This window comes from Zalophus californianus, chromosome 15, assembly GCF_009762305.2.
Source record: "Zalophus californianus isolate mZalCal1 chromosome 15, mZalCal1.pri.v2, whole genome shotgun sequence".
Classification (NCBI taxonomy): domain Eukaryota; kingdom Metazoa; phylum Chordata; class Mammalia; order Carnivora; family Otariidae; genus Zalophus; species Zalophus californianus.
Window position 1 is genome coordinate 34,053,130 of NC_045609.1, and position 14,372 is coordinate 34,067,501.

Genomic DNA, 14,372 nt, shown 5'->3' on the forward strand with positions numbered 1-14,372 from the left:
TCAAATCCTCTACCACTTTTCAGGATGGTGATATTTGAAGCCCACTTATTCCAACTTATAAACCTTGAATTGTATCAGCCTAAAGCACTATACAATTCTCCACTAAAAGAGTGGTGAGAACAAATGGGACAGTATAGTAGTATCCTAGGGCTACCATAACAAATCACCACAAACTGGGTGGCTTAAAAGAGAAATTTATTCTATCAGTTCCAGAGCCTAGAAGTCCAAAATCAAGGTGTCAGTAGAACCATGTTCCCTCTCCAGGCTCTAGGGAAGGATGTTTTCTCATCTCTTCTTGGCTTCTGGTGGTCACCAGCAATCCTTAGTACTCCTTGGTTTGCAGCCACATCAGTCCAATTTCCACCTCTGCCTTCACAGAGCCTTCTTCCCTGTGTGTGTCCCAATTTCCCTCTTAGAAAGATACCAATCACTGAATTTATGGCTGACCCTAATCTAATATGACCTCATCTTATCTTGATTACAACTGCAAAGATCCTATTTCCAAATAAAGTTACATTCATGGGTTCCAGCAGACATGAATACTGGTGGGGGCAGGGGATGGGGGACGCTATTCAACTCAGCAGACCTCAAGATGCTTTATTTAGGGGGCAACTCACCAAAACAGGAGCTAAAGCGAAATGTGAGCATTTCTGATTCTTACTCAATGTGAATCCTAGAGAGTTTTAAAACCTCTATTAATCTTCTCAAAATTTGATTCAGAGCATTTGTTAAGCATTGTTTGATGATTATATTCTACAGCTAGATTCTCTAAAACACATTTAATTTTTGGTTGCCTTAGCAATTAAACTAAACAGATTAAGACATTTCAGTTTCTTCTTTTTCTGATGTTTATAACCAAAGAATTTCATTCCTTAGCTATTTCTCTCCCAATTTGCTGTCACGCAAAGGAAGATGAGCTGGTAGCTCAATGTAACTAAGCGCACTAGAGCCGAGTCCCTGGTTTGTCACTTCCAGACTAGTGCTCTGCTCTTTGGTGTTCTCACCTAGAAAAGGGATCAGCAAACTACTGTTATGGGCCACTTGGCTTACCACAAAAATTGCCTGTTTCTGTACATAAAGTTTTATTAGAGAAGAGCTGCCATACTCATTCAGGTATGTACTGTCCATGGACCACTTTCCCACCTCAACAGCAGAGTTGAGTAGTTGCAACAGTATGTACCACAAAGTCTAAAATATTTACTGTCTGGCCCTCTAAAGAAGTTTGGTGACCCCAATAAAAAAAGATGGGGCTTCACCAGAAAAAAATTCCTGAAATCTCTTGATTGCAGTTCTCTGACAGGGAATGGAATGTTTTTTATTCCAGAAGCACCAGCAGGATAGCACTGACAGCTTTTTTTGATATTTGCATTTCAATATCTTAGCCACGTCTTAAAATCTTTAAATTCCTTGACGTAATTTTGAAATGTTTCATATTGAGAGTCACATCTCAAGTATGGAGGTAAAGTCATGCGCATTTCAATGTTGCTGAAAAGGCTCCATTCTGTTGTTTTAAACAGCAGACAGTCCAAATTAAATTCCCTTGGCAGCCAATTAAAAATGCTAATATTTAAATATTCTAAATTTAATATTTAAGTATTAAACCATATGCATTATTATAAGTGCTAAGATTTTCTTAAAGACATATTAATAGTTTTAGAACTTAAAAGTTAGAAAAACAACTTAAAAATTTTTTACAAGTTAACAAATGGTTTTGTGGGCCTCCGGCTTGGAATTTTTTACTGGAAATACAAGAGTGTACTCAGCCACCTTGTCCCTCAGACTGTCAATGCCATTTACATGGTTGTCTGATTTCAAGGTTTTTCCTTGTAAACCTACTAACATATTTGGGAGAAGTCACATCATAAGAAGTGTGTCATCTTTTCTTTCTCTTTTGCAGCCAGATACACAGTATCATCATTTGTGTGCTGTTGAGTATCCTCATCAGGCCCGACCTGGTAGGGGATCTGCAGTGACAGGTGGGACCATGGCTTTTATTTTACTACGATGTGGATATGTTAAGACCCTGCCTTTGTTTTCAATGTTTATTTTCCCTTCCTCCAGATTTTATTAGATTTTGTTTCCCTACATCTTTGTAAATCACCTCAAATTCCTTTTGGAAATGGGATAATAATATAGAGAAGACCTCTATTGGTCAGAGCCAAGTCCAGATTTGTTTTCCCATATGTAAATTAACTTCTCACCACTCTGGCAAAGTAAGCTCCCTTTTTTTTTTTAATCTAAAAAGAGCTAAATAAGTCATGTTTATAACATTCAAACACTGCATGAATTTTATTATGTTGGCAAAATCCATATTGCTATAGAATAAACTGCTGTGGTCAGTTGACCTGCCAGGCCAAGGTAAAAGAAAATTCAAAAATGTCAAGACATGCTGAGTCTGAGTCCATCCCATTAATTTATTTCTAAGTCATATTCTATAGATTGTATTTTCACAGGAGGGGAGAAAATTTAAGGATTATCTTAATTCTTCCTATAATGATATATTCACGACCATCAGGATCATTCTCATGTTGTAGGTGAAATCAGAAGTATTAGGCAGTTGAAATGTTTCCTGTTAATAAGATTAATCCACAAGTTACATTAAAAAGTTATCTGCCTTGGGCGCCTGGGTGGCTCAGTTGGTTAAGCGACTGCCTTTGGCTCAGGTCATGATCCTAGAGTCCCGGGATCGAGTCCTGCGTCGGGCTCCCTGCTCAGCAGGGAGTCTGCTTCTCCCTCTGACCCTCTTCCCTCTAGTGCTGTCTCTCATTCTCTTTCTCTCAAATAAATAAATAAAATCTTTAAAAAAAAAAAAGTTATCTGCCTCAAACCATCTCTGTCATCCAAGTGAATTCTCTTGTTCATTTCCTGTTAGCATTGTTTGGTAGTCTATGAATGCTTTCCATGGATTCTTTCTTGGATTAGTCCTCATAGAGAAGCAATGCTGAGCTAGAGTTAACTACATACAGCCTTGTTGACAGTCATTAACATTTAGATAAGTCAAACAGACATATTAGTCCTTTTTAATCAGTAGCCTCTTCTCTAATAGTTCATTTTTTAAGATTTTATTTGAGAGAGAGAGAGAGAGAGAACGCAAGCTGGGGGGAGGGGCAGAGGGAGAAGTAGACTCCCCACTGAGCAGAGAGCCCAATTCAGGGCTCAATCCCACAACCCTGGGATCATTACTTGGGCCGAAGGCAGATGCTTAACCGACTGAGCCACCCAGGCACCCAGTGTCCTCTTCTCTAAAACTAGATATCATATCTTAATACAGTTTTTCTGGTTTTAAGTGATAAAATAATGCAAATGTTTTTATTGCCTTGATGAATATATACTTTACTACTTAGTCCCAGTCTCCAAATTTTTAAGTCCGACTGGTAATTGGAGCAAAAAAGCCCTTAGATATGAACTTGAGATTACCAAATCTAGAATGTCTACTAATGTTACTCTATGATGTCATCTTTGTCTGACAGGTCCTCACTTACATGGGTCTACAAAATCTCAAAACAGAGGTGGACCAGTCTCTAGAACCAGGCAGGCACCGTAGGGCAAATGAGAAGAACCTGCTCCAGGCTGCAGGGAACATGTGAGAAAAATTCATGGTCAGTGTTCAGTCATCTTGTGACGCAAAGCTTGTATACAAGAGACAACTTAAAACCATCTTCATGAAGTGTGAATCTGATATAACTGACAGAAAAAAAAAGAGGATCCGCCAAAGATTACATGGATACTGTTTCCCTCTCCAGTTCCTGTCTTCTTTCAGCATGTTAATTTATTCCATTGGACTTAAAATTTGTACCCAAAGATGTAACAAATAATTATCGCCAAAACTCATGTTGTGTGTTAACTATGATCAGCTCAATGATTATAGGATTCTATGAGACTATACATACTCAAAAAGCAGCAAATAATTGTTTGATAACATTATCACCGGCTTTAGAATACTTCTGCTTGTATGAATTTCTGAAGAGTTGTACTCATTTTTAAGGCATGTTTAGGAGACAGAGCTGTCAAAAATCGGAGTTACTCATCAAACAGATGTCATTCCTAACTTTCTCTTTTAGATGTCCAATCTTATAGGTAAAGAGATAATGGAAGGGCTAAGTAACTAAAGACATAAATGTGGAGCATTGGTATAAAGTAATTTATGTAATAAGTCATAATGTATATATATTTTCAGATAGGACAGCTCAACCTCACAAGGCCTGCTTCCTATCAGATTATGCTTCTTTTCTTCTTAAAGGACCTAGAGGTCATATATATATTTTTTACTATTAAACTCATCTTACCAGATTTTCTCCTTAAACTCTAAGTAAACTTAAAAAATTTATAGAATCTATTAGTGAGCCAGCAATACCTTAACATTTCAGAAAGTCTGGTAATTAGTTTAGTATAAACATATCCTAATAGCAGAAGAACAGAACTTCACCATTCTTCTGATTTCACCATGGACCTTTTTTGGAGGACACTCATAAATGCAGCAGTGGTTTTAACTATGGCTTCAATTTATTTTATTTAAATTTCATTGAACTTTAATTTACTGTAAATCTTCAGAGTGGATAAACTCAAATAATCATAAATAGGGGTAATTTTTTAATTTTATCTAAGTGTACTAATGCTATCATATGAAGACAGATGCTTCAAACAACCTGCATTAAATTATATTTTAATACAATTAAAGAGTATTTTTTAACATGTTTGTAACCAAACTAAAAATGTGTCATGTGCTTATCTCAGATAAATTATCATACGTAAAACTCAGTAACAGAAAGGTTGTTATATATTCAATGCCATATGCATAAAAGTCTGTTGCCAAAAAATGTCCATATATTCCAGTAAGTACATACCAATTTGACTAAATGTAAGTAAACATCTCTATACCATTCTCACAAATCAATACCATGAGTGCATGATAACAAACCACTGGATCAAGATGGCCTGCCTTTAAAAGTTAAGAGAATCAGAAGGAGCCCTTAAGCAGTCATTTAGCCCAACTCCCTCACCCTTTTATAGATGAGGCAACAAGTTCAAACAAGGTCTGCGACCTGCTTAAGGACAGACTTTCAATAATTAGATAGGACAACTTCTCTTTATGCTACTTAAATCCGGCTACCCACTATAAAGCTGACTTGGTTTACTTTTCTCTCCTCTCTGAACACCATTCATAGTTTTTCTAGACCATAGTTAAATGATCACTGAGATCATTTAAAAGGCCCCAGAACTTAACAGTCATTTTTAACTTATTTCATCATGTGTAAGTCTTACAAAGATGTCTGAAGTAATCTCAACATCTGTTTCTCCTGTATTTCAAGCAAAGAGTACAAAACCTGGCTGAATAAAACAAAAAGGAGAGAGGATCTATTCAAGGATATTAAACATGAAAGCAAACTGGCAAATATTTTAAAGACACATGACCAGCAAGGGTTCTGAAAGCGTTCTAGCTAGGTAGAGTTACTGTTCTAATAAACACAACACCCTGAATACTCTATAGCTGTGTGTAGACTCCTGCATGGCAAAACGACAACTGCTGAAGGCAGTATGGGACAGACCCACATTCTAGACAAGAGATCCTTGTACAGAAGATCCACAGACCCAAGTGCTGCCAGGAAGTATACCACTCTCCCCCATTCCCTCAAGAATCACCAAATTCCTTCATGCAGGACCTCAAAGAATGTCAGGGGATTTCTAGGACTACCAAAATCAGGTTGAGAGATTCTGCTTGGTTTACAGAGTTGAGCTGAATAACTCCTGGAAAGAACTTTTTTCAAGGGCAGGGTTGACTTTTGTCTTCAAATCTTGACTGTATCTTGCCTACAATGGCACCAATTAACACCTAAAGGCTTTTGAAGAGAAAATTCCATTATTTCTTTTCTTTCTTGAGAGGCGTTTTTTTCCCTCCTCGCTTAGAAGGTTTGCAGTACTTTGCTTCCATTTGAGCCAGAAAATTGTCCATTTCCTTTTGCCGATCCTTTTGTCTGCTCTGTTTAAGAAGTTAAAACACAAGCTTTCAAAACACAAGGCTATCCAGAGACAAAAATACTCAGTGGTTGCCAGAGGCTGGTGGAAGGGAGAACAGGGAATGACTGCTAATGAGCAAGGGGTTTCTTTTTAAGGTGACAAAAATGTTCTGGAATTAGTGCTGTTCTACAACCTCATGAATATGCTAAAAGCCACTAAATTATGCACTTTAAAATAAGGATGAAAACATCGTACATGACTTATGTCTTAAAAAAAGAAAACAGAATACCCACAACACTATAACTACAAAGAAAGTATTAGCAGTAGGAATCAGAACACAAAAGAGTAGTGATGACCTTCAAAGACAACCTGCCAAGCTTACCTGAATGACTGCTTTCAAGTTATCTACTCCTTCGTCAAGGCCCAACTCCTTCCTGCTTATTTCTGCTTCTTTAGCCTCTTCCTGAGCCTAAAACAGAAACTCATGTTAAGACTCCATGGCAACCTAGCATATACTAAAAATATACCCTTTCCCAAAAGCAAATCTATGGTGACAACCTTTCAATCTGAGGATTATATTGATTAAAAAAAAAAAAAACACACACAATTACATAAATATGTCATTCATTAAAAGACAACACTGCTGAGAGCATGCAGTAGATCCTCTAATTCCAATGAGCATTTCTGAGTTTTCCCCATTTTTACTAGCTAGGGGTAGCAAGTAGTTTAGTATTCATAAACCACATGGTGATAAGAATGAAAACAAAATGCCAGGAGAGGGAAGGTCATTTAACCAAGGATGCCTTCAAAAATGTTGCCAGGATACAGGCATCTCAAATTCCTCTCCTCTGGAAACCCACTTTTTAACTACATGTGACTGGTGGCAGCCTTGAGAGTAACCCTGGTTTAAAATTCCCAAGTAGTCAGAATAAACACTAACAAATTCAGTTATAACCTTTCTTTACCTAATTTCAAAGCCACCTTCTTCTGCCAAATTTTCCTAGGGCACTGATTCCAAAATACCACAAGCATACCTTGGGAAAGGTTAATGAGTTTGTTCTTTCTTTCACGGCAACACCACTATGTAATAGATCCCAAACCCCACTAATTTTTCTAAATAGCAATCAACACTATTAATGCTAAGAATACTAATACATTAGGATTTTGTTATTCCAATAAAAAGTAGTTTCCATTGTCTACTTTCAATCCTTGTATTCAATTTCTCTTAATACTGTATATCCGCTCCCCAGGTTTGCTGGAGTCGCTAAAAAACTATGCCATCCACCTGCCCCCAACTCTAGGAAAGTTTCTCAAGATAATAGCCTATTATTGGATACAGCTGTGCTCAGTTTCACTGGAGAAAATTACCAATTTAAACTGTGAGTGGGCCTAAACAGATGTTCCCTATGAGCCAAAATGACTTTTTTGTTTAAAGTAGGCTCCATGCCCAACGTGGGGCTTGAACTCATAACCCTGAGATTAAGAGTCACATGCTCTACCGACTGAGTCGGCCATGCACACCCCCAAAATGATAATCTTGATACACACACACACACACACACACACACACACACACACACACACAGAGTCGGCCATGCACACCCCCAAAATGATAATCTTGATACACACACACACACACCCACCCACCCCACCTTTCCCCTGTATCTTCTATCAAAACTGCAGACCTACCTCCACCTCTAATTCAGCCATAGAAAATAAGGCACCCTACCCACCAGACATCTGAAATCTTACACTTCTCTCCACTGAGCTCCCACTAGGAAAGCCAGGTTGAGACAATGGTTACTTGAGTACCAGTCTGGTCTTCCCCAAAAGACCAGAGACACAGATGCTTGCTGTGAATCCACGCCCTCCCAGACCTTCAGCTGTCTGTCCTTAAGCTCTTTTTCCCTGCCATCATCCCTACCCTCACCAACTCCACAGTTTAATAAGATAACAGAAGCCACAATTCTTGATTCTTCACAAGTGTTCCTCTCCAAGTGTTTGCAAAGACACTTTCACCAAAATAAACTAAATCATTTGTTTAGAAATGTATATTCTGGGTCCAATTCAACAATCAATCTGGACAAGAACAAAAGAAAATCTGTTTTAACAAGGCACAGTCCAAAAAAAGAAAGTTTTAGTCACCCTCTCCTCATCTCTTAACCAAGTGAGAACCACTGTCCACCCTATGTATCTGGACTCCATTACTTTTATTTCTTGAGGAAAGCCTTCACAAAGCTAAAGAACTGGCCCACGTAAAGAGTATTTCAGTGTTATTTTAAGATGATATTAAAGAATCCACCTAGCAAAATCCTCCTGAGCACAACATACTAGGGAAAAAAAGTTTCTCCTAATGAGCTGGTATGCTCATTTTATTAGAAAAGAAATGAGTTAACCCTTACTCTCTTCTTGGTAATCATATTTTTATTATTATAAATACCCTCACATTCTTTTTGGAAGCAATTAAGATATAAAAAAAAGCATTCAAAATGCAAGATATAAAAAAAGCATTCAAAATCTTACCCTCCTTTTCCTTGCATTCATCTTTTGCTTTGATTCTTTGACAAAGGCATTATAGGAGGGGATCTCGCCAGCATCAATGGCTTGCTGAATAATGTTCCTTATCCTGGGTTCTTCTGTGTACTGCACACACAGCACAGATTCCATGATCTGATCCATGTCACCCTTGAAATCCAAATAGGCCTGTTTAATATCCGCCAGCTCTTCTTCAGAACCTTTGTATGTCTTTTCAAAAGCTTGAATGTCTTCTAGAGATATCTGAATAAGAGACATATGCTAGAACTCTGAGAATTTTAAATAAAAGAGTATACTAGTAAAGATAGATGTAGGTGTTGAAATGTTTCTTCTCAAATACAATAGTTGCTTGAGTTGAAATTACTGCAAGGAACCACACTTTCTATGCCAAAGCTTTTCCAGCGTTCTCCCAACCTTCACAACTACTAAACTACAGACCCGGAAAATTTAAAGAAAGTTTCCCAGAAGAACTCAAGACTTACACGTGGATATGTAAAACGAAGCATTATCTTATAAAATATTAAACCACCTTTTCCCCTACAATTGCTTTACATCAACAGGAAATTAAAGACCCATTTCAGTAAAAGTATGTGTGTATGTTTAACGGTTAAACAGACTTATTCTTCTTCAAAGCTAGCTACAGGTTATCTCCCGAGGAATACTTCCACATATGTGAATTTTAAGATGAAACAGAAATTCCTCATTCCTACACAACACAAAATGCAATACCTTGAAGGCATTCAATAAACGTTCCTTGAATGAATGACGGGAATAACCACAAAGAAATTTCTAGAGTTCTCTACCTTTTTAAAAAGTAACCTCCAATACGTCTCCCAGTCCCGATCTTGGTTGAGCACATCAAAATCTTCGTCCACTGTTCCCTGCTCATCGTACAATGCTCTCTGTTCTTTGTCGCTCAAAACAGAATAGACTTTCCCGAGGATCTGCGGGTTAAGAGCATCCAAAAGTCACCTTTGCATCCCTCACTGAAATCGCGCGGCGAGAAATAAAGATTAGAATAAACACCAGGCCAGGTTCGGCGCACTCCGCCTAGGCGGGGCCAGGCGGCCAGTGGAGCTGGGGCTCGCGTACCTGGAAGCGGCGGGTGGCGTCCTCTTTGTCGTCGTCGCCGACCCGGTCCGGGTGAACCCGCAGAGACACCTTGTGGTAGCCGCGTCGGACCTCGTCGTCCGAGGCCTGGCGCCGCACGCCCAACACTCGGTAAAGGTCGGCGGTACCGAACACTTCCTCGCACAGCTCCAGCAACCCCATAGCCAGCAGGGATAGAGAGCGAGAGGCAACCTCCGCAGAAACTGCCCGTCCCGGCGACACCCGCTAGAGCTCCAGACTGCCCCCTTTTCCCGCGCAAAAATACCCCGGGCGACTGCGTCACAAGAAGCGCCGAATAGGCGTGGCCACGACGTCGCACTTTACGGCGGCTGCAAAACGAGGGCGTGGCCAGAAATTCAGCGGCGACCCGAGCAGCCGCCGGAACTTCCTTCTGTGTGGTTAGCGGGGGATCCAGTGCCTCTACGCCCTCCTCCCCTTACTCAAGAAATCTGGCACTTATCTTCTCACCAGTTTCCCAGTACGTGAGTTCATTCAATATATGGCACGTCCATATTACGTCGAGGCTATACATTGCTGTTTTGTTTGCCTTTTTTTAAAAGTAAAAAACAGCATAACATCGGCATTTGGCGATTTCACACGGTTCAACATCGTTAAATAGATTTGTTCTTTTTCAATGATCCTGACAAGAGTACACAAAACTCTTAAGATCCGATAATTTTGCAACCTACAGGTTGGGACTCCTAGGTAAGTACTTTCCTAATTCCTGCAAGAAAAAAGCGTAAACAAAGGCGCAAAATACTTTTTAAAAACTGTAACATTTATTAAGAATCATTGCCAATCATCTTCCAGTTCTTAATCACCTTCCACTTTGGTTAAGGTGACATGACCCAAACCCTCATCTGAGTAAAAATAAAGCTGCTGAAACAAAGGCTTTTTTTTTTTTTTTTTTAATGAAGAGCTAGGTTTGAGCATGTTGGATTTGAGGTGATAGCAACATAAACTAATGCAATCAACTAAAAGATGGTGAGAAACTGTGTGCTCTGGAGAAATCCAGAGCAAGGCTAGAGCTAGAGAAAACCGGATTATTGGGAACAGGATGCACTCACACAGGAAGCATGTGTATACAGATCAGAGTAAGGATAGACCAGGGAACAAAGTGAATACTTGAGTTGGCAGAAACTCAATAGCTCAAAATAATACCTTACCTTAACCCATTTCCCAGCAGTTCCCTTCACTGGTCAATACTTTTCATAATCATTCTTCTTTGCTCTACCAATTAAAGCTTATCCAAAGACCTTAAACTCTCCAGAGTTCCCATGGTTTTCATAGCATTTTTCTTTCCCAGATCCATGATCAGATCCACAATCTAATCCAGGTAGTCAGTTCTTCTCAGCCTGCCCTGCCTTCAAAGTCCCCTCAAAGCCAGGGAGGCTAACCAGTGACAATCTTGGGAGAGACTTGACCCCATAATGAGGGTTGTCCTCAATATATAAAACCCAGAAAACAAAATAAGTTGGTACATTGATAGGGCTTTAGTGTCTCCTCTATAAACTCTGTATCCTAGTCTTATGCCAGAATTTGAAATTGTATTACACAGAGTGTGCACTAAAATCTTCTGATCATGACTGTTACTGTCCTGCAGTTCTGGTGAGGCAGATATGACATTTTGGGCTTGGGGCACAGCCAGTCATTTATATTACCAAACTCATGACACCTAAACCTCATTTCTATCACTGGCTTTTCAAGTGGACTTTTGAAAAGCTCATCTTTGCTCATCTCACACTCACCCTGCCGCAGACAATGGAAAGGGCTCTCCAGTAATGCATATTGGGGTCTGAATCTTAGCTCTGCCCAAATGAAAATAGATTGCATTGGGCAACTTTCCACATCTGAACCTCAGCCTCCCATCAACAAAATGGAGTTTTACCCACTTTCATGACACCTAATAATCCTCATGAATAGCCTTACTTGTAAAGGGTCAAGAATGTACGAACGTACTCTTCGGTATTACCTTTCTTCCAGTTTCTCATTCTTAAAAATTATACTATTATAGCCTAAAAGCTCATAAAAAAAATCTACCTTTGTAAATTTGAGATTATGGGTCAAACAAGAGAAAGTAACTCTACAATGACATACATACATACATAAGCAAGCAAGCAAGCAAAACAAAGTAACTGTTCTTGAGCTAGTGGGATGATTAAGGAAGGAACTTCATAGATGGACCATGGATAGACTTGCTGGGAGCTTTCAAACAGGGAAGTATTGGAAGGCAGCAGACTGTAAAGTTGTCTGAGAGATCCAGGGCCCAACCCAAAATCCAACACACCCCAGAGCTACTGTCTTTTCCAGATGAAGGCTAAAAAAGCTAATCAGTACCTAGACCCAGCTCTATGTCAGAAAGAACAAATTTCTCCCTGAGTCCAGCTCAGGACAGAAGAGCATGGGTGACTCAAGAAACTCCATTTATTGACCTCCAAATCTAATAAAACTAAGAGCTCTGCACAAGTGTTTTAAGTGTTGACCTTTTCCCCAATGCTCTGCTCACTGAAGTCAGCTCATTTTTGTTTCTGTAGCCTCTGTATCTGTTTTCTGAGATGCTAAGAGGGCTTCGCGTGCCCGTTTCCTTCGCAGCCTCTCAGCATTTGTGATCATCATGGGATGCAGAGGGAAAAAGCCAGAAAGACCTAAAAGCAACAGGATTTTCATTCATTATAACATGGTATAAGTCAATGTTTCCCTGGGAACTTAGCCTCACAGAGCTGAGGTCTAACAGAGACCTGACTTACAGCATCGATTTAAAACATGCTCCTCTCTCGCCAAACTGTCATATCTCTTCCCCTAACTCCCTCCCCTTCATTTACTACAAGGAGATAATGGATGTTACTTCCTAAAGCTAATGTCCTTATTTGAAAAAAAGATAGGGGCGCCTGGGTGGCTCAGTCGTTAAGTATGCCTTCGGCTTAGGTCATGATCCCCGGGTCCTGGGGTCGAGCCCCGCATCGGGCTCCCTGCTCAGCGGGAAGCCTGCTTCTCCCTCTCCCACTCCCCCTGCTGTGTTCCCTCTCTCGCTGTGTCTCTGTCAAATAAATAAATAAAATCTTTAAAAAAAAAAGATAAATGGACAGATAGCCATTCAAGACACACTATTCCTATTTACAGTACAAAATCCCATTCACCCAAAAAGTCTCATAAGAGTCCACAAAAGGGGTCTCCAGTCAAAATGACATTTAGATCACAACTTCAGCTTTCACTCTAGCCCTGAGCAGCCTAAGGTAATGAAAATCATTCCTAACTCTTATCATCCTGAAACTGACTTCACCTTAAAATCCCCTCAATGAAGTAAGGCTAGAGGTGAGTTACCCAGAAGCTTCTCCACAGGCTTAGAGAGGTGGGCCCCACAGCCGATCCAATGCCGGATCCGGTCTAGGTTGAGAGCAACGATTTTCTCTCCGTGACTGTTGGGCAGTGGATCATAGGAGCCCAGCTGCTCCACGAAACGGCCATCCCTGGGACATTTGTTGTGAGCAGCCACAATGCGGTAGAAGGGCCGGTTGGTACAGCCACTCAGGGCAAGGCGGATGGTTAAATGGCCTCCGCGGTAGGCTCTGCACAGGACAGTAGCTGTAGAGAAATAAGTTAACACAAGAACAGAGTACATAAAATGAGCAAAATGAGGTAGATAAAACAAGCCCCTTCCTCAACTGAAACATCCTTACATCCAACCAATTACTGTCAACCCGGTTTAGATAGTATATTCTTCGTGAAACTCCTCTCATGCACTTCAGCCAGAAATGACTACCTCCTCAATCCGCTCAACACCAGCCTGCCATTTAATACCTCTGTGACCACGACGGAGCCTCAGCTGCCTAGTCTATAAACCGAATGCCATTTGTCTCATAAGTTGAGGAAGGATTAAGTGAGAAAAACCTGAGGAGAGAGACAAACGTAAGGCAGTGTGGTTGTCTCACGTTCGGGTTGCCTCCAGCTCGACTAAGAGAGCTGCTTCGTCGGGTCCCACACGTCCCTCCCCCGGCCCCCGCGACCGCCGGGAAGGGCACTCACTGAGCTGGACCATGGTGCAGCGCCACTTGCCGCGCCTCCAAGTGCGCTGCCGCCCGCCACCGATCGGCTCTACGGCCTCGGCGGGGAGGGCGGCGGTGGAAGAACGCGGAGAAGTCCACACTGCGACACCCCTGACCTCACCACCCCCCAACCCAAGCCCTAGCGCCCCGGTGCAGGAAGCGAAGACTCCGCTCGCCCCGGCCCTTCCGCTTTCCAGCACCTACACTTCCCATAATGCAACGCCGTGAACCCTAACGTGCCTTAAACTGCCGCAAAAAAGGCGCGCTGCAGTTTGCGTGTAGCTGGGGGTCGTAGTGCGAGCTGGACTGTCTGGGTGTTCTCGGCCTGCGCAGGACTGTGGGTTCCTGATGAAGTGAGGAATATTGGGAGAATCCCAGGGAGCGGCCAGAAGTGCTTAAGTGTTGCACAAATCCATCCTGCACTTGTTAGAGCCGAGGTGCAGTGCTGAGAACTAGCTGAAAGGGCGCTGTCCTGCCCCTAGGAAACTCAGTCAAGTGGGGAGACGCTGAGTTTACACCGGAGTCAATAAAGGTGGTCACTACACAGTCCTGGGGGAGCAGAGGACAAGGTGAACCTGATAACTTTCTTGGTGTCTCAGGAAGACTTCATAAAGGAAGTAGCGTTAGAACCAAGACTATACACGGGCTATAAATGAACGCAGGTTTTATTTTATTCTTCTTGTTTATTAATATGCCTCCACATTCCCTCCTGTTCTCCCACTTCCCTCC

At 41.1% G+C, this 14,372-nt stretch overlaps 3 protein-coding genes across 9 annotated transcripts in view; 1 reads left to right on the forward strand and 2 right to left on the reverse strand.

Annotated features, from left to right (window-relative positions):
* FAM149B1 (family with sequence similarity 149 member B1) overlaps window positions 1-4,341 on the forward strand; it is a 77,103-nt gene extending 72,762 nt beyond the window's left edge. For 3 of the 4 annotated variants that reach the window (XM_027591721.2, XM_027591715.2, XM_027591701.2), the window contains exon 13: window positions 1,898-4,341. In XM_027591721.2, the coding sequence (XP_027447522.1) occupies window positions 1,898-2,071 (174 nt within the window). In that variant the 3' untranslated portion in view covers window positions 2,072-4,341. The remainder of the gene's footprint in view (window positions 1-1,897) is intronic. The other variant, XM_027591705.2, reaches the window with a different exon arrangement.
* Window positions 1-9,899, reverse strand: part of DNAJC9 (DnaJ heat shock protein family (Hsp40) member C9) — an 80,980-nt gene extending 71,081 nt beyond the window's left edge. For 2 of the 4 annotated variants that reach the window (XM_027591789.2, XM_027591798.2), the window contains exons 1-4: window positions 9,583-9,897; window positions 9,294-9,434; window positions 8,479-8,733; window positions 6,338-6,424 (exon numbers count right to left, since the gene is read on the reverse strand). In XM_027591789.2, the coding sequence (XP_027447590.1) occupies window positions 6,338-6,424; window positions 8,479-8,733; window positions 9,294-9,434; window positions 9,583-9,762 (663 nt within the window). In that variant the 5' untranslated portion in view covers window positions 9,763-9,897. Of the gene's footprint in view, window positions 1-4,481; window positions 5,978-6,337; window positions 6,425-8,478; window positions 8,734-9,293; window positions 9,435-9,582 lie in introns of those variants that run through there. The other 2 variants (XM_027591770.2, XM_027591781.2) reach the window with 2 other exon arrangements.
* A 458-nt stretch (window positions 9,900-10,357) lies between these two features.
* MRPS16 (mitochondrial ribosomal protein S16) lies at window positions 10,358-13,844 on the reverse strand. The gene is made up of 3 exons (XM_027591810.2): window positions 13,624-13,844; window positions 12,922-13,182; window positions 10,358-12,245 (listed from the first exon to the last, which is right to left on the reverse strand). The coding sequence occupies exons 1-3, from the start codon at window positions 13,634-13,636 to the stop codon at window positions 12,112-12,114; spliced, it is 408 nt and encodes a 135-aa protein (XP_027447611.1). The 5' UTR covers window positions 13,637-13,844; the 3' UTR covers window positions 10,358-12,111.
* Between the last annotated feature and the right edge of the window lie 528 nt (window positions 13,845-14,372).